The following is an 18,174-nucleotide window of genomic DNA, read 5'->3' on the forward strand; positions in this document are numbered from 1 at the left end:
AGGCGACACCACAGAGCTGATTGTTGAAGAGGCTGACACTGTGGCTAAGGCCACGTTCACACTAGCAGGATTTGGTCAGTATTTTACCTCAGTATTTGTAGCCAAGACCAGGAGTGGAACAATTAGAGGAAAAGTATAATAGAAACATATGGTCCACTTCTGTATTTATCACCCACTCCTGGTTTTGGCTTACAAATACTGAGGTAAAATACTGACCAAATACTGCTAGTGTGACGGCAGCCTAATAGCGGGGGTCACCATACTGGTCGCCACTCTCTTTCCCTACAATACAGGTGGAATGTCCCTTTTAAGGTGTTATCACGTACAACGCCTGCGGCGACACCAGGAGCATGTGTGTCTGGACAGTCACCCCAGGAGCGTGTGAGCCCTGCCGGTGACCCCAGGAGCCCTGCCGGTGACCCCAGGAGCCCTGACGGCGACCCCAGGAGCGCGGGAGCCCTGAAAGTGACCCCAGGAGCGTGTGAGCCCTAATGGTGACCCCAGGAGCCCTGACGGTGACCCCAGAAGCGTGTGAGCCCGGGCGGTGACCCCGGGAGCCTGAACGGTGACCGTCCCTCTACAGCTCCTCCTGGCACACCTCTGCTAGGAGTGAGTTCTTACATGGAGCACTGCCGGGCTGATGTCAGTTATGGGGGGGTTGGTGTCTACTGACTTTTTATGTGTATTTTTCTGGCTGAAAAAACTATTTGGGGAGTGTCTGTTGATGCGTTTTTCTTAGTTTTTTTTTGCCTCTGAGTTTTCAACAAGACAAATTAATGTTAAAAAAAAAAACCTCCATGCTGGGACTTGTAGTGCTCGCAGCAGTGTCCCTTCTGGGCTGGAGGGAGAGCAGCCAGTGTCAGGGGCGTGGCTCCGGTCACGTGACAGCGCACACAGACTACAGTTCCCGGCATGCCGTGCGGCGGCCGCTGAGTAGTTGGCTTGGCTGGAGCAGGGCAGCTCCGGAGTCAGGAGGGTCCGAGCCCGGTGCTGAAGTCACACGGAGACCCCGGGGGAGGAGCCGCGGGGCGGCTCCGGGAGATGAGCACGACGCCCCGGCCGCAGGAGGCCGCTCCCGGACATGCGTGTGTGGGAACACTGCCCTACTACAGCGCCCGGCTCCGGCCTGCAGTGAGCGTGCGGCGGCGCCCAGCACAGTGACAGACACCCGCGCAACATGACGTCCAGGGGTGAGTGAGCAGTGCGGGGCTGAGGATGCCCCCTGGTGGGTGATGCCCGAGAGAGAGGGGCTAGGTGGGCACCCAGGTATTAGGCGAGGGCCTGACATACCAGATGTGGGGGTCTGACCTATGTAACGTGTGGGGTCCCACCTCCCTGCTGTGTGTGGGGGTCTGACCCATGTAACGTGTGGGGTCCCACCTCCCTGCTGTGTGTGGGGGTCTGACCCATGTAACGTGTGGAGGTCCCACCTCCCTGCTGTGTGTGGGGGTCTGACCCATGTAACGTGTGGGGTCCCACCTCCCTGCTGTGTGTGGGGGTCTGACCCATGTAACGTGTGGGGTCCCACCTCCCTGCTGTGTGTGGGGGTCTGACCCATGTAACGTGTGGGGTCCCACCTCCCTGCTGTGTGTGGGGGTCTGACCCATGTAACGTGTGGGGTCCCACCTCCCTGCTGTGTGTGGGGGTCTGACCTATGTAACGTGTGGGGGTCCCACCTCCCTGCTGTGTGTGTGGGCCTTACCCATGTAACGTGTGGGGGTCCCACCTCCCTGCTGTGTGTGGGGGTCTGACCCATGTAACGTGTGGGGTCCCACCTCCCTGCTGTGTGTGGGGGTCTGACCCATGTAACGTGTGGGGTCCCACCTCCCTGCTGTGTGTGGGGGTCTGACCCATGTAACGTGTGGGGTCCCACCTCCCTGCTGTGTGTGGGGGTCTGACCCATGTAACGTGTGGGGTCCCACCTCCCTGCTGTGTGTGGGGGTCTGACCCATGTAACGTGTGGGGTCCCACCTCCCTGCTGTGTGTGGGGGTCTGACCCATGTAACGTGTGGGGTCCCACCTCCCTGCTGTGTGTGGGGGTCTGACCTATGTAACGTGTGGGGGTCCCACCTCCCTGCTGTGTGTGTGGGCCTTACCCATGTAACGTGTGGGGGTCCCACCTCCCTGCTGTGTGTGGGGGTCTGACCCATGTAACGTGTGGGGTCCCACCTCCCTGCTGTGTGTGGGGGTCTGACCCATGTAACGTGTGGGGTCCCACCTCCCTGCTGTGTGTGGGGGTCTGACCCATGTAACGTGTGGGGTCCCACCTCCCTGCTGTGTGTGGGGGTCTGACCCATGTAACGTGTGGGGTCCCACCTCCCTGCTGTGTGTGGGGGTCTGACCCATGTAACGTGTGGGGTCCCACCTCCCTGCTGTGTGTGGAGGTCTGACCTATGTAACGTGTGGGGGTCCCACCTCCCTGCTGTGTGTGTGGGCCTTACCCATGTAACGTGTGGGGGTCCCACCTCCCTGCTGTGTGTGGGGGTCTGACCCATGTAACGTGTGGGGTCCCACCTCCCTGCTGTGTGTGGGGGTCTGACCCATGTAACGTGTGGGGTCCCACCTCCCTGCTGTGTGTGGGGGTCTGACCCATGTAACGTGTGGGGTCCCACCTCCCTGCTGTGTGTGGGGGTCTGACCCATGTAACGTGTGGGGTCCCACCTCCCTGCTGTGTGTGGGGGTCTGACCCATGTAACGTGTGGGGTCCCACCTCCCTGCTGTGTGTGGGGGTCTGACCTATGTAACGTGTGGGGGTCCCACCTCCCTGCTGTGTGTGTGGGCCTTACCCATGTAACGTGTGGGGGTCCCACCTCCCTGCTGTGTGTGGGGGTCTGACCCATGTAACGTGTGGGGTCCCACCTCCCTGCTGTGTGTGGGGGTCTGACCCATGTAACGTGTGGGGTCCCACCTCCCTGCTGTGTGTGGGGGTCTGACCCATGTAACGTGTGGGGTCCCACCTCCCTGCTGTGTGTGGGGGTCTGACCCATGTAACGTGTGGGGTCCCACCTCCCTGCTGTGTGTGGGGGTCTGACCCATGTAACGTGTGGGGTCCCACCTCCCTGCTGTGTGTGGGGGTCTGACCCATGTAACGTGTGGGGTCCCACCTCCCTGCTGTGTGTGGGGGTCTGACCCATGTAACGTGTGGGGTCCCACCTCCCTGCTGTGTGTGGGGGTCTGACCCATGTAACGTGTGGGGTCCCACCTCCCTGCTGTGTGTGGGGGTCTGACCCATGTAACGTGTGGGGTCCCACCTCCCTGCTGTGTGTGGGGGTCTGACCTATGTAACGTGTGGGGGTCCCACCTCCCTGCTGTGTGTGTGGGCCTTACCCATGTAACGTGTGGGGGTCCCACCTCCCTGCTGTGTGTGGGGGTCTGACCCATGTAACGTGTGGGGGTCCCACCTCCCTGCTGTGTGTGGGGGTCTGACCCATGTAACGTGTGGGGTCCCACCTCCCTGCTGTGTGTGGGGGTCTGACCCATGTAACGTGTGGGGGTCCCACCTCCCTGCTGTGTGTGGGGGTCTGACCCATGTAACGTGTGGGGGTCCCACCTCCCTGCTGTGTGTGGGGGTCTGACCCATGTAACTTGTGGGGTCCCACCTCCCTGCTGTGTGTGGGGGTCTGACCCATGTAACGTGTGGAGGTCCCACCTCCCTGCTGTGTGTGGGGGTCTGACCCATGTAACGTGTGGAGGTCCCACCTCCCTGCTGTGTGTGGGGGTCTGACCCATGTAACGTGTGGGGGTCCCACCTCCCTGCTGTGTGTGGGGGTCTGACCCATGTAACTTGTGGGGTCCCACCTCCCTGCTGTGTGTGGGGGTCTGACCCATGTAACGTGTGGGGGTCCCACCTCCCTGCTGTGTGTGGGGGTCTGACCCATGTAACTTGTGGGGTCCCACCTCCCTGCTGTGTGTGGGGGTCTGACCCATGTAACGTGTGGGGGTCCCACCTCCCTGCTGTGTGTGGGGGTCTGACCCATGTAACTTGTGGGGTCCCACCTCCCTGCTGTGTGTGGGGGTCTGACCCATGTAACGTGTGGAGGTCCCACCTCCCTGCTGTGTGTGGGGGTCTGACCCATGTAACTTGTGGGGTCCCACCTCCCTGCTGTGTGTGGGGGTCTGACCCATGTAATGTCTGGGGGTCCCACCTACCCAATGTGTGGGGGTCTGCCCTATCCCATGGGAGTCTCTATGTTGGCACCCACCTTTCCGCACCTCTTGACAGTAGTTTCCATGTTGGCTGGGTGTTTTGTGGTCCGCACTGTTGGCACCTGGGTCATACCTTTAGGAGGGTGCAACACTTTATATGTCCCTGGGCTGCCCATCTGTGTGTGGAGTTGGCACTGTTTAATAGGCAGTAACTACAACTCCCAGCACGCCCAGCTCCAGAGAAGCGTTTTATCATTGTCTCGGTGATCTGCCGTTTTGTATATGCAGCTCCTCTGCCGCTGTATGTGTCCCCTTGGTCACAGCTAGTGAGTGCTGTCTTTCTGCCCTTTGATCTCTGGTTGCTGAGAGGGCAGAGATGCAGTTGGCATTCCTGACACATGACCTGTCACTATTCCTGCGGGCGTTGGGCATATCTGAGTGATGAGGAGCAGACAGAGGCCCAGAACAGAATGTATAGTTTTGTGTTTTTTTTTGTTAATTTTATATCAAACAAAGATGCAACTTTCACTGCTTTTTTTTTTTGTTTGTTTTTTATTTGTTATATTTCTCCCCTTTCTTCCATCTCTCCGCTTGCTGTCAGTGACTGGCAGCAATAATCCAGTAGCTGAAATCTCACCACGCCCGTGTGCACTGACCGACCATGAACCCTGCAGCTGTGATTGTGCAGGGCAGGAATGTAAACAGAGGTGGCGCAATTCACTGTCAGCAAGCAGAGGATTTAAAGGGAACCTGTCATCAGGGTTATACATATTATACTAAAGGCGCTGGTATACTGACTTACTACGTACTGTCAGCAGTTTGGTGTTTTTTTATTATAGTGCCATTTGTTCCATGGCGCTTTACATGTGAGGAGGGGTATACATAATAAAAACAAGTACAATAATCTTAAACAATACAAGTCATAACTGGTACAGGAGGAGAGAGGACCCTGCCCGCGAAGGCTCACAATCTATGGGTGAGGATGGATGAGGATACAGTAGGTGAGGGTAGAGCTGGTCGTGCAGCGGTTTGGTCGATCAGTGGTTACTGCAGGTTGTAGGCTTGTCGGAAGAGGTGGGTCTTCAGGTTCTTTTTGAAGGTTTCGATGGTAGGCGAGAGTCTGATATGTTGTGGTAGAGAGTTCCAGAGTAGGGGGGATGCGCAAGAGAAATCTTATATACGATTGTGGGAAGAGGAGTTAAGAGGGGAGTAGAGAAGGAAATCTTGTGAGGATCGGAGGTTGCGTGTAGGTAAGTACCGGGAGACGAGGTCACAGATGTATGGAGGAGACAGGTTGTGGATGGCTTTGTATGTCAGTGTGAGGGTTTTGTACTGGAGTCTCTGGGCAATGGGGAGCCAGTGAAGGGAGTGACAGAGGGGAGAGGCCGGGGAATAGTGGGGGGACAGGTGGATTAGTCGGGCAGCAGAGTTTAGAATAGATTGGAGGGGTGCAAGAGTGTTAGAGGGGAGGCCACAGAGCAGGAGGTTGCAGTAGTCGAGGTGGGAGATGATGAGGGCATGGACTAGGGTTTTGCTGATTCTTGGTTGAAGAATGTACGGATCCGGGAAATATTTTCTGCTTGAAGTCGGCAGGAAGTGGAAAGGGCTTGGATATGTGGTTTGAATAAGAGATTAGAGTCAAGGATTACCCTGAGACAGCGAGCTTGTGAGACTGGAGAGAGTGGGCAGCCATTTACTGTAATGGATAGGTTCATTGGAGGGGTCACGTGAGATGGAGGAAAGATGATGAATTCTGTTTTGTCCATCTTAAGTTTTAGAAATCTAGCGGAGAAGAAGGATGAAATAGTGGACAGACATTGAGGGATTCTGGTTAGTAGGGAGGTGATATCTGGTCCAGAGATGTAGATCTGTGTTTCATCAACATAGAGGTGATACTGAAAGCCATGAGATTCTATGAGCTGTCCCAGGCCGAAGGTGTAAATGGAGAAGAGCAGGGGCCCTAGGAATGGACCTTACAGAACTCCGACAGATAGGGGGCGATGTGAGGAGGTGGTGTGCAAGTCATCATTAGAAGTGTTGATCTCTGTGCATCGGGGCGGTCCTGTGGTAGTGCCTGGTGCGGTGAGGCGGTCCTGTGGTAGGGGTGGTCCTGTGGTAGGGCCAGTGGGGTGTGGCGGTCCTGTGGTAGGGCTGGTGTGGTGGTCCTGTGGGTGGGGCGGTCCTGTGGTAGGGCTGTTGTGGTGGTGCTGTGGGTGGGGCGGTCCTGTGGTAGGGCCGGTGGGGTGGGGTGGTCCTGAAGTAGGGCCGGTGGGGTGGTAGGGCTGGTGTGGCGATCCTGTGGTAGGTCCTGTGGGTGGGGCGGTCCTGTGGTAGGGCCGGTGGAGCGGTCCTGTGGTTGGTCCTGTGGGTGGGGCGGTCCTGTGGTTCGTCCTGTGGGTGGGGCGGTCCTGTTGTTGGTCCTGTGGGTGGGGCGGTCCTGTGGTTGGTCCTGTGGTAGGTCCTGTGGGTGGGGCGGTCCTGTGGTAGGGTCTTTGTTTCTGCCATGGTCCCTCAGCTGTCTGTCTTATTTGGATTCCTCGCTGTCCTAGCCGCAGGCGGCACTTGTGCAGATTGATCTCTTGCTGGGCTTCAATAAATTGCTCCGGTAATGGCACATGCGCAGATTGATCTCCTGGCAGTGTTAGGGAAAACGATGTCAGTGGCGGCGCATGCATAGATTTAGATCTTGGCACAATGACGGGCAGAGGAGGGCAGCGCCAGATGATATGCCAGGAGAATAGTGATTGCTGTCCTCATAAATCCCATACCAAGGAAGAAAACTGCTCAAAAGGCAATTCCTGAGAATCTGAAATAGCTGTGGGCGTTGGGGCTGAGCAAAGTGCATGTTGTAGGAATTGCATTTTGAGCGATTGCCTGTTGTGAGCCGAGGATTGCAACCCTTTAGGCCTTTCCCTGCTGTCATTACACTTCCCAATAGATGGGGAGTTGCACTGTAAGCCGTGGAGGTGCGCAGAGGTCCTAGATGTGATGTGACTGCCGGGCGTGGCATGGGGGGGGGGGGTACAATGCCAGGATCTCGTCCACAGGCAGAGCAGGTGACCCCGGCCATGACACCCTGCTTCCTACCTCTGCAGTTTCCTCCCGCAGCCGCACCTTTTCCTGGACTCGGACTTTGCTCAGGTTGTGTCTTATCTCGGTCATTCATTTCTTGTTGTTTTTTGATTCGTGGAAGGAGGCGCCGCTTATAACACAATGTTGTCACCCACGAGAAATTGCAGAGAAATGATTTCTGGTCTGCTCTTCAGACTCGACATTGCTAATCGGAAGCAAAGCTGCAGTGTAAAGCATAGCCTTAGCTGCCTTGTTAAATAGAAATGCAAAGAGATCGGCAAGCCAGCATCGGTCCCCCATGCTTTACACTGAAGTTTTGTCTGCTGAGAGCATAAGGAGCCCATCCCATGGGAGTGGTAGCCATATTGCCTATCATCAGCAGGGTTTTCTATAGGACCTGGCTATCACGTTGCCCCCACAGTAAAATGAAGTATGGGGAAAAAAGTTATACCGCCACATGAGCAAAATCGCTGGTGGTTCAGCAGTAAAACCCTCTGGTAGTTACGGGGTTAATGTTCTGTGGGGTCCCGCTCCGTGACACAGATACAGAGGTGTCGCTTAGCGTTGGCAGATAATTCAATCAACACATCCAGAAAACTATTTATAATCCGCTATTCGTGTCCCCGCCATCATTGCCGGGCCATGAGATCCCGCCATACAGTGCAGCGTTCATCCTGATCCGCCAGTGACACCGGGTAGGGTCCTAGTGTCTCCTCATTGGTGTGGAGCACCCCCTGCCTAATAGGATGTGGGGCCCCCAATCGTCGTATGAGGCGCCACACATTTGTTAGTTTTGGAATGGTTTTTCTAGACCTCAGCTTGCTGTAAGGGAATGGGAACACGCACTTACAGCCTGACCCAGTGCTCCTAATAGCTGAGAGTTTGTTAGTTGTAACACTGGAAAGTGTTTTACAGTGTAAAACTGGAAACTTCAAGTTAAAGGTCCTCAATGGTGATGACCCATAAATGGCATGGAGGTCCATGTCAGTGGCGGCCACCCTTGTGTTGCTCTCTGGGCACACACCCGGTTGTCCTGCCCTGACACAACGTGCCGCCATGTGTACGAGGCTTACTACACCCTGACCTCTTATTACAGTGACTTTCCATGTTACATCAGTCCAACATGTGGGGTGGAAGCGATCAGCATGGCAGTTTACGGTACTCCCTGTCTAATCCTGTGGAGTCTTTGGATCTGGATGTAAGTGGGACTGTTCTCATTCACTGACAACAAGCCGAGATCTTATAATCACCAGGAAGCAAAACCCAAAGTCTATAAGAAGCTGCAGAACTGTTCTTGATGCATGGAGTAATGTCACTGGTGCTGGGGGACTGTATTGATGGGATCCCCCACTGTGTACTGTGAAAGGGGGCTGGTCACTGGTATGAATGTGCATTCATAGGCCCTCTCATTATCTTTAACAGCGGGAGTTCGAGCTCACACATCCCCATCTTTTCCCCTGTAGCCAAGAGATGACTTCAGGAAATCTGCCGGACAGTATCAGGTATAAAGCGCAGTTTACGCCAAATTCAGGATCAGGTGCGAGGGCTGCGGTGTCAGGACCAGGTGCACACTGAATGAGAGCTGCAGAATCAGGTGCATAAGCTGCGGTGTCAGGACCAGGTGCACGGAATGAGAGCTGCAGAATCAGGTGCGAGAGTTGCGGTGTCAGGACCAGGTGCACGGAATGAGAGCTGCAGAATCAGGTGCGAGAGCTGCGGTGTCAGGACCAGGTGCACGGAATGAGCTGCAGAATCAGGTGCGAGGGCTGCGGTGTCAGGACCAGGTGCACAGAATGAGAGCTGCAGAATCAGGTGCCTGAGCTGCAGTGTCAGGACCAGGTGCATGGAATGAGAGCTGCAGAATCAGGTGCCTGAGCTGCAGTGTCAGGACCAGATGCACGGAATGAGAGCTGCAGAATCAGGTGCCTGAGCTGCAGTGTCAGGACCAGATGCACGGAATGAGAGCTGCAGAATCAGGTGCCTGAGCTGCAGTGTCAGGACCAGGTGCATGGAATGAGAGCTGCAGAATCAGGTGCCTGAGCTGCAGTGTCAGGACCAGATGCATGGAATGAGAGCTGCAGAATCAGGTGCCTGAGCTGCAGTGTCAGGACCAGGTGCATGGAATGAGAGCTGCAGAATCAGGTGCGAGAGCTGCGGTGTCAGGACCAGGTGCACGGAATGAGAGCTGCAGAATCAGGTGCCTGAGCTGCAGTGTCAGGACCAGATGCACAGAATGAGAGCTGCAGAATCAGGTGCCTGAGCTGCAGTGTCAGGACCAGATGCACGGAATGAGAGCTGCAGAATCAGGTGCCTGAGCTGCAGTGTCAGGACCAGGTGCATGGAATGAGAGCTGCAGAATCAGGTGCGAGAGCTGCGGTGTCAGGACCAGGTGCACGGAATGAGAGCTGCAGAATCAGGTGCGAGGGCTGCATTGTCAGGACCAGATGCACGGAATAAGCTGCAGAATCAGGTGCGAGGGCTGCGGTGTCAGGACCAGGTGCACGGAATGAGAGCTGCAGAATCAGGTGCCTGAGCTGCAGTGTCAGGACCAGGTGCATGGAATGAGAGCTGCAGAATCAGGTGCGTGAGCTGCAGTGTCAGGACCAGGTGCACGGAATGAGAGCTGCAGAATCAGGTGCGTGAGCTGCCGTGTCAGGACCAGGTGCACGGAAAGAAAGCTGCAGAATCAGGTGCGAGAGCTGCGGTGTCAGGACCAGGTGCACGGAATAAGCTGCAGAATCAGGTGCGAGGGCTGCGGTGTCAGGACCAGGTGCACGGAATGAGAGCTGCAGAATCAGGTGTGTGAGCTGCAGTGTCAGGACCAGGTGCACGGAAAGAAAGCTGCAGAATCAGGTGCGTGAGCTGCAGTGTCAGGACCAGGTGCACGGAATGAGAGCTGCAGAATCAGGTGCGTGAGCTGCAGTGTCAGGACCAGGTGCATGGAATGAGAGCTGCAGAATCAGGTGCGTGAGCTGCAGTGTCAGGACCAGGTGCACGGAAAGAAAGCTGCAGAATCAGGTGCGAGAGCTGCGGTGTCAGGACCAGGTGCACGGAATAAGCTGCAGAATCAGGTGCGAGGGCTGCGGTGTCAGGACCAGGTGCACGGAATGAGAGCTGCAGAATCAGGTGTGTGAGCTGCAGTGTCAGGACCAGGTGCACGGAAAGAAAGCTGCAGAATCAGGTGCTTGAGCTGCAGTGTCAGGACCAGGTGCACGGAATGAGAGCTGCAGAATCAGGTGCGAGGGCTGCGGTGTCAGGACCAGGTGCACAGAATGAGAGCTGCAGAATCAGGTGCGAGAGCTACGGTGTCAGGACCAGGTGCATGGAATGAGAGATGCAGAATCAGGTTCGAGAGCATGGAATGAGAGCTGCAGAATCAGGTGCCTGAGCTGCGGTGTCAGGACCAGGTGCATGGAATGAGAGCTGCAGAATCAGGTGCGTGAGCTGCAGTGTCAGGACCAGGTGCACGGAATGAGACCTGCAGAATTAGGTGCGAGGGCTGCGGTGTCAGGACCAGGTGCACGGAATGAGCTGCAGAATCAGGTGCGAGGGCTGCGGTGTCAGGACCAGGTGCACAGAATGAGAGCTGCAGAATCAGGTGCCTGAGCTGCAGTGTCAGGACCAGGTGCATGGAATGAGAGCTGCAGAATCAGGTGCCTGAGCTGCAGTGTCAGGACCAGATGCACGGAATGAGAGCTGCAGAATCAGGTGCCTGAGCTGCAGTGTCAGGACCAGATGCACGGAATGAGAGCTGCAGAATCAGGTGCCTGAGCTGCAGTGTCAGGACCAGGTGCATGGAATGAGAGCTGCAGAATCAGGTGCCTGAGCTGCAGTGTCAGGACCAGATGCATGGAATGAGAGCTGCAGAATCAGGTGCCTGAGCTGCAGTGTCAGGACCAGGTGCATGGAATGAGAGCTGCAGAATCAGGTGCGAGAGCTGCGGTGTCAGGACCAGGTGCACGGAATGAGAGCTGCAGAATCAGGTGCCTGAGCTGCAGTGTCAGGACCAGATGCACGGAATGAGAGCTGCAGAATCAGGTGCCTGAGCTGCAGTGTCAGGACCAGATGCACGGAATGAGAGCTGCAGAATCAGGTGCCTGAGCTGCAGTGTCAGGACCAGGTGCATGGAATGAGAGCTGCAGAATCAGGTGCGAGAGCTGCGGTGTCAGGACCAGGTGCACGGAATGAGAGCTGCAGAATCAGGTGCGAGGGCTGCATTGTCAGGACCAGATGCACGGAATAAGCTGCAGAATCAGGTGCGAGGGCTGCGGTGTCAGGACCAGGTGCACGGAATGAGAGCTGCAGAATCAGGTGCCTGAGCTGCAGTGTCAGGACCAGGTGCATGGAATGAGAGCTGCAGAATCAGGTGCGAGAGCTGCGGTGTCAGGACCAGGTGCACGGAATAAGCTGCAGAATCAGGTGCGTGAGCTGCAGTGTCAGGACCAGGTGCACGGAATGAGACCTGCAGAATTAGGTGCGAGGGCTGCGGTGTCAGGACCAGGTGCACGGAATGAGAGCTGCAGAATCAGGTGCGTGAGCTGCCGTGTCAGGACCAGGTGCACAGAATGAGAGCTGCAGAATCAGGTGCCTGAGCTGCAGTGTCAGGACCAGATGCATGGAATGAGAGCTGCAGAATCAGGTGCCTGAGCTGCAGTGTCAGGACCAGGTGCACGGAATGAGAGCTGCAGAATCAGGTGCGAGAGCTGCGGTGTCAGGACCAGGTGTACGGAATGAGCTGCAGAATCAGGTGCCTGAGCTGCGGTGTCAGGACCAGGTGCATGGAATGAGAGATGCAGAATCAGGTTCGAGAGCATGGAATGAGAGCTGCAGAATCAGGTGCCTGAGCTGCGGTGTCAGGACCAGGTGCATGGAATGAGAGCTGCAGAATCAGGTGCCTGAGCTGCAGTGTCAGGACCAGGTGCACGGAATGAGAGCTGCAGAATCAGGTGCGAGAGCTGCGGTGTCAGGACCAGGTGTACGGAATGAGCTGCAGAATCAGGTGCCTGAGCTGCGGTGTCAGGACCAGGTGCATGGAATGAGAGCTGCAGAATCAGGTGCCTGAGCTGCTGTGTCAGGACCAGGTGCATGGAATGAGAGCTGCAGAATCAGGTGCCTGAGCTGCTGGGTCAGGACCAGGTGCACAGAATGAGAGCTGCAGAATCAGGTGCGAGGGCTGCGGTGTCAGGACCAGGTGCATGGAATGAGAGCTGCAGAATCGGGTGCAAGAACTGCGGTGGCAGGACCAGATGCTCGGAATGAGAGCTGCAGAATCAGGTGCGTGAGCTGCAGTGTCAGGACCAGGTGCATGGAATGAGAGCTGCAGAATCAGGTGCATGAGCTGCAGTGTCAGGACCAGGTGCACGGAATGAGAGCTGCAGAATCGAGAGCTGCGGTGTCCGGACCAGGTGCACAGAATGAGAGCTGCAGAATCAGGTTCGAGGGCTGCGGTGTCAGGACCAGGTGCACGGAATGAGAGCTGCAGAATCAGGTGCGAGAGCTGCGGTGTCAGGACCAGGCACTCGGAATGAGAGCTGCAGAATCAGGTTCGAGGGCTGCGGTGTCAGGACCAGGTGCACAGAATGAGAGCTGCAGAATCAGGTGCCTGAGCTGTGGTGTCAGGACCAGATGCACTGAATGAGATCTGCAGAATCAGTTGCGAGACCTATAGTGTCAGGACCAGGTGCATGGAATGAGAGCTGCAGAATCAGGTGCGTGAGCTGCAGTGTCAGGACCAGGTGCAGGGAATGAGAGCTGCAGAATAAGGTGCGAGGGCTGCGGTGACAGGACCAGGTGCACGGAATGAGAGCTGCAGAATCAGGTGCAAGAACTGCGGTGGCAGGACCAGATGCTCGGAATGAGAGCTGCAGAATCAGGTGCGTGAGCTGCAGTGTCAGGACCAGGTGCACGGAATGAGACCTGCAGAATTAGGTGCGAGGGCTGCGGTGTCAGGACCAGGTGCACGGAATGAGAGCTGCAGAATCAGGTGCGTGAGCTGCCGTGTCAGGACCAGGTGCACAGAATGAGAGCTGCAGAATCAGGTGCCTGAGCTGCAGTGTCAGGACCAGGTGCACGGAATGAGAGCTGCAGAATCAAGTTCGAGGGCTGCGGTGTCAGGACCAGGTGCACGCAATGAGCGCTGCAGAATCAGGTGCGTGAGCTGCTCTGTCAGGACCAGGTGCACGGAATGAGAGCTGCAGAATCGGGTGCGTGAGCTGCTCTGTCAGGACCAGGTGCACGGAATGAGAGCTGCAGAATCAGGTGCGTGAGCTGCTGTCAGGACCAGGTGCACGGAATGAGCTGCAGAATCATGTGCAAGAACTGCGGTGTCAGGACCAGGTGCACGGAATGAGCTGCAGAATCATGTGCGAGAGCTGCGGTGTCAGGACCAGGTGCACGGAATGAGCTGCAGAATCATGTGCGAGAGCTGCGGTGTCAGGACCAGGTGCACGGAATGAGCTGCAGAATCAGGTGCGTGAGCTGCAGTGTCAGGACCAGGTGCACGGAAAGAAAGCTGCAGAATCAGGTGCGTGAGCTGCAGTGTCAGGACCAGGTGCACGGAATGAGAGCTGCAGAATCGGGTGCGAGGGCTGCTGTGTCAGGACCAGGTGCACGGAATGAGAGCTGCAGAATCGGGTGCGAGGGCTGCGGTGTCAGGACCAGGTGCACGGAATGAGAGCTGCAGAATCGGGTGCGAGGATTGTGGTGTCAGGACCAGGTGCACGGAATGAGAGCTGCAGAATCAGGTGCGAGGGCTGCGGTGTCAGGACCAGGTGCACGGAATTAGAGCTGCAGAATCAGGTGCGTGAGCTGCTGTGTCAGGACCAGGTGCACGGAATGAGAGCTGCAGAATCAGTTGCGAGACCTATAGTGTCAGGACCAGGTGCATGGAATGAGAGCTGCAGAATCAGTTGCGTGAGCTGCGGTGTCAGGACCAGGTGCACGGAATGAGAGCTGCAGAATCGGGTGCGTGAGCTGCTCTGTCAGGACCAGGTGCATGGAATGAGAACTGCAGAATCGGGTGCGAGACCTATAGTGTCAGGATCAGGTGCACGGAATGAGAGCTGCAGTGTCAGAACCAGGTGCACAGTACGAAAGCTGCAGGACTAGATGCGCTATACTAGAGCTGCGTTGTTAGGACCAGGTGCTCTGTGCGAGAGCTGCGGTGTCTGGATCAGGTGAGTGGCGTGGGTGGTTCAGGATCAGGTATACAGTTTGCTGCATGTTTAGGTTCAGGTACACTGTGCTGTATTTTGGGGTCAGGTGAGTGGCATGGGTGCTGCAGGTTCGGGGTTAGATGCGTGGTGTGCTGTAAATTCAGGATAAGGTGCTTGGCTCGAGAACTGTGGTGTCGGGATCAGGTCTGCGGTGCGAGAGCTGTGGTGTTAGGATCAGGTGTGCGGAGCGAGAGCTGCAATGTCAGGACCAGGTGCACAGTACAAAAGCTGCAGGAACAGGTGCGTTGTGAGACCTGCGGTGTCAGGGACATGTGCGCGGCACAGTTACTTCAGGGTGAGATGCGTGGTGTGCTATAGTTTGAGGATCAGCTGTGCTGCTCGGGTGGTCAGTGTCAGTTGTGTGGAGTTTCAGGGTCAGGTGCGCGATGCAAGTGCTGTCGTTTCAGGGTCAGGTGCGCGATGCGAGTGCTGTCGTTTCAGGGTCAGGTGCGCGATGCGAGTGCTGTCGTTTCAGGGTCAGGTGCGCGATGCGAGTGCTGTCGTTTCAGGGTCAGGTGCGCGATGCGAGTGCTGTCGTTTGAGGGTCAGGTGCGCGATGCGAGTGCTGTTGTTTCAGGGTCAGGTGCGCAATGCGAGTGCTGTCGTTTCAGGGTCAGGTGCGCGATGCGAGTGCTGTCGTTTCAGGGTCAGGTGCGCAATGCGAGTGCTGTCGTTTCAGGGTCAGGTGCGCGATGCGAGTGCTGTCGTTTCAGGGTCAGGTGCGCGATGCGAGTGCTGTCGTTTCAGGGTCAGGTGCGCGATGCGAGTGCTGTCGTTTCAGGGTCAGGTGCGCAATGCGAGTGCTGTCGTTTCAGGGTCAGGTGCGCGATGCGAGTGCTGTCGTTTCAGGGTCAGGTGCGCGATGCGAGTGCTGTCGTTTCAGGGTCAGGTGCGCAATGCGAGTGCTGTCGTTTCAGGGTCAGGTTCGCTGCACACAATGGTGGTCTGCGTGACAGGGAACAAGGTGTGCAGCGTGGGCATGCTACGTATTATGTTTCCGGTGGTTACATAGCCGTGCGCCATCTGCTGCAGGCAGGGCCAATTGTGGTCACTCACAGGCTAAGCTGATTCCCCCCCCTCCACACACACATGGCCAAAGCTGCTGCGCGGGCCCTTCTCATTCAGGGACGTGAATAGGGATGAGTCTTACCTATTCATGTGCCAGAGATGGGGGGCGGCCTGCGGGGGAGGAGAGGGGGCTAATTCTGGACAATGGTGGACACAGCCATCTGCCGCCAGCACTGACCCCTCTCAGCGCAGACATCTGCGGGATATAATCCTGGGGGCATCATGTGTCGCTGATCACCTCACATGAGTCCTTCTGGTGCTCGGCCTGTGAGCCCCCCAGTCTCTTCAGTTCTATGCAGGCATTTGTTTTTCCCCCTGACAACACTTCTTGTCTCCATTCCCAGCCTGATTGCCCCGATCACTTCCTCTGTCTTGTGACGCTCTTGACTTCTGGTCTGAGCCTCGGGAAAGAGCTGTCGCTCTCGTCCTCCAGTTCCCCTGTGTTCCTCACTGTCTACATGTCTGCGGTGGGGCCCTGCAGATACTGAGCCGCTGTGCACCTCTGAAAGGGACACTCTGTTTTGTATATAAAGCCAAGTCACCAGAAAAGGGGTTTAAATTTCACGCTTATTGTGCAAACATTCTGGTTTGCTTGTAGATCCTGAAAACTCAGTGACGGGTTTGCTACAATGGATCAGGTGCAGGCAACACGACCTAAATGACTGTTCGGATGGCGCACACGACCATATTACTATGAGACCTGCAGTCAGGCCTAATGTTACCAAATATTGCTCAGGTCTGATCTCCAGGGCAGTCACTGGACGAGTTGCCTGTCGCTGATAGCGGAGGGGCTGACATTGAGGGTCCCATTGATTATTACAGGAGAGTATCTTGGTGCCCTTCTTCAGGAGCGGGGGAGACTGGAGCCTCAGTGATCAGTGAGTAGCCACATGCCAGCATTAGGGTATGTTCACACGTTCAGGATTTCCATCCTTTTTTTTTCCTGACTGTTTTTTAAAAAACTGCAGCTCTTGGCAGAAAACGCAGGTCCTTTTTTTGGTCCTTTTTTGGTCCGTTTTTGATGCGTTTTTTGATGCGTTTTTTGATGCGTTTTTTTGATGCAGTTTTCTAGCCAGAGTCTGTGTGTTTTCTAGGAATTTTTTTAGGGTTAAAATGGCTGAAAATACCCTAACCCTACCCCTACCCCTAACCCTACCCCTAACCCTAACCCTACCCCTAACCCTACCCCTAACCCTACCCCTAACCCTACCCCTAACCCTAACCCTACCCCTAACCCTAACCCTACCCCTAACCCTAACCCTACCCCTAACCCTAACCCTACCCCTAACCCTACCCCTACCCCTATTCTAACCTTAGTGAAAAAAAAAAAAAAAAAATTCTTTATTTTTTTTATTGTCCCTACCTATGGGGGTGACAAAGCGGGGGGGGGGTGTCATTTACTATTTTTTTATTTTGATCACTGAGATAGGTTATATCTCAGTGATCAAAATGCACTTTGGAACGAATCTGCCGGCCGGCAGATTCGGCGGGCGCACTGCGCATGCGCCCGCCATTTTGCAAGATGGCGGCGCCCAGGGAGAAGACGGCCGGACGGACACCGGGACGCCGGGTGAGTATAAGGGGGGGAGATTAGGGCACGGGGGGGGCATCAGAGCACTGGGGGGGGGGGCATCGGAGCACTGGGGGGGGCATCGGAGCACGGGGGGGCGGGATCGGAACACGGGGGGGGCAGCCACACTCCGCCCACGCACTTCCGCCCGCTCCCCGCACTTCCTGCTGCAGCGGTTCTGCACATCAAACCGCAGTAAAACCCGCAGATATATTTTTGATCTGCGGGTTTTACTGCGGTTTGGACCTCACAATGGAGGTCTATGGGTGCAGAACCGCTGCGGCTCCGGAAAAAGAATTGACATGCTCCTTCTTTTTTCCGGGAGCTATTCAGCGCGTCTTTTTTTTTACAATTTCCGGACCATGTGCACAGTGTGTCCTGTTTTCCATAGGGTACAGTGTACTGTACCCTGCATGGAAAACAGCTGCGGAACCGCAGCGGCAAAACCGCCGCGGTTCCGCGGTAAAAAACGCACTGTGTGAACATGGCCTAAGGTGCGAGTATATATCTACCAGTGATGACAGTAGGGGGTTAGGACCGTGACAACCTCTTGCCATTTTTCCTTAAACTTGTCATCATTCATACAGCTTTATTGTAGATTCTGAAGTTTGCAGAACTGCTGGATGGGGCCGGGACAAACTTGTCTGGAATCTGAAGCCCGTGCTCAGTTCCCCTTTAAGTCTTGGCGGTTTCCCGCTAGCTCTTATCACTGGGTCTCATCGGTGTTGTTTCCAGCTGCGTGGTCTGTGCCCGGCACAATAGCCGTCATGTGCTTAAGATATGCCCCAGAACAGGGCTTTGTTTGTCTGCCCTGTGGGCCCATGGTAAACACGGCTTGTAGAATGCACGAGGCGGTTCTGCCATCCAGAGCCTCCCCATTCCCCCTCCTGCGGGCTTTATAGCCTCTATCTATTCTACATTTGGGGAATCCGCCGCCACTCTTGCACAGGCGCTGTTTCTGGCACTGCAGGACTTGAATGCTGCAATACCCGACATGACCTGTGGGATCAAAGTGGCGCTGTGCTGCCTCAGATATTCAGTACTGGAGATATGTGAGAACAAGTGATGATCGGGGGTCATTTGCTTTTACTTCCCGTCTGGTTT

At 55.9% G+C, this 18,174-nt stretch overlaps 1 protein-coding gene across 1 annotated transcript in view; it reads left to right on the top strand.

Moving 5' to 3' along the window:
- Positions 1–909: 909 nt before the first annotated feature.
- The window catches only part of OTUD7B (OTU deubiquitinase 7B), a 39,241-nt gene continuing 21,976 nt past the window's right edge, over positions 910–18,174 (top strand). Inside the window, exon 1 of the mRNA XM_069728654.1 lies at positions 910–1,190. Coding sequence (XP_069584755.1) covers positions 1,178–1,190 — 13 coding nt within the window. The 5' untranslated portion in view covers positions 910–1,177. The remainder of the gene's footprint in view (positions 1,191–18,174) is intronic.

The sequence above is a fragment of the Ranitomeya imitator genome, chromosome 1, assembly GCF_032444005.1.
Source record: "Ranitomeya imitator isolate aRanImi1 chromosome 1, aRanImi1.pri, whole genome shotgun sequence".
In the NCBI taxonomy this organism is placed as follows: Eukaryota; Metazoa; Chordata; class Amphibia; order Anura; family Dendrobatidae; genus Ranitomeya; species Ranitomeya imitator.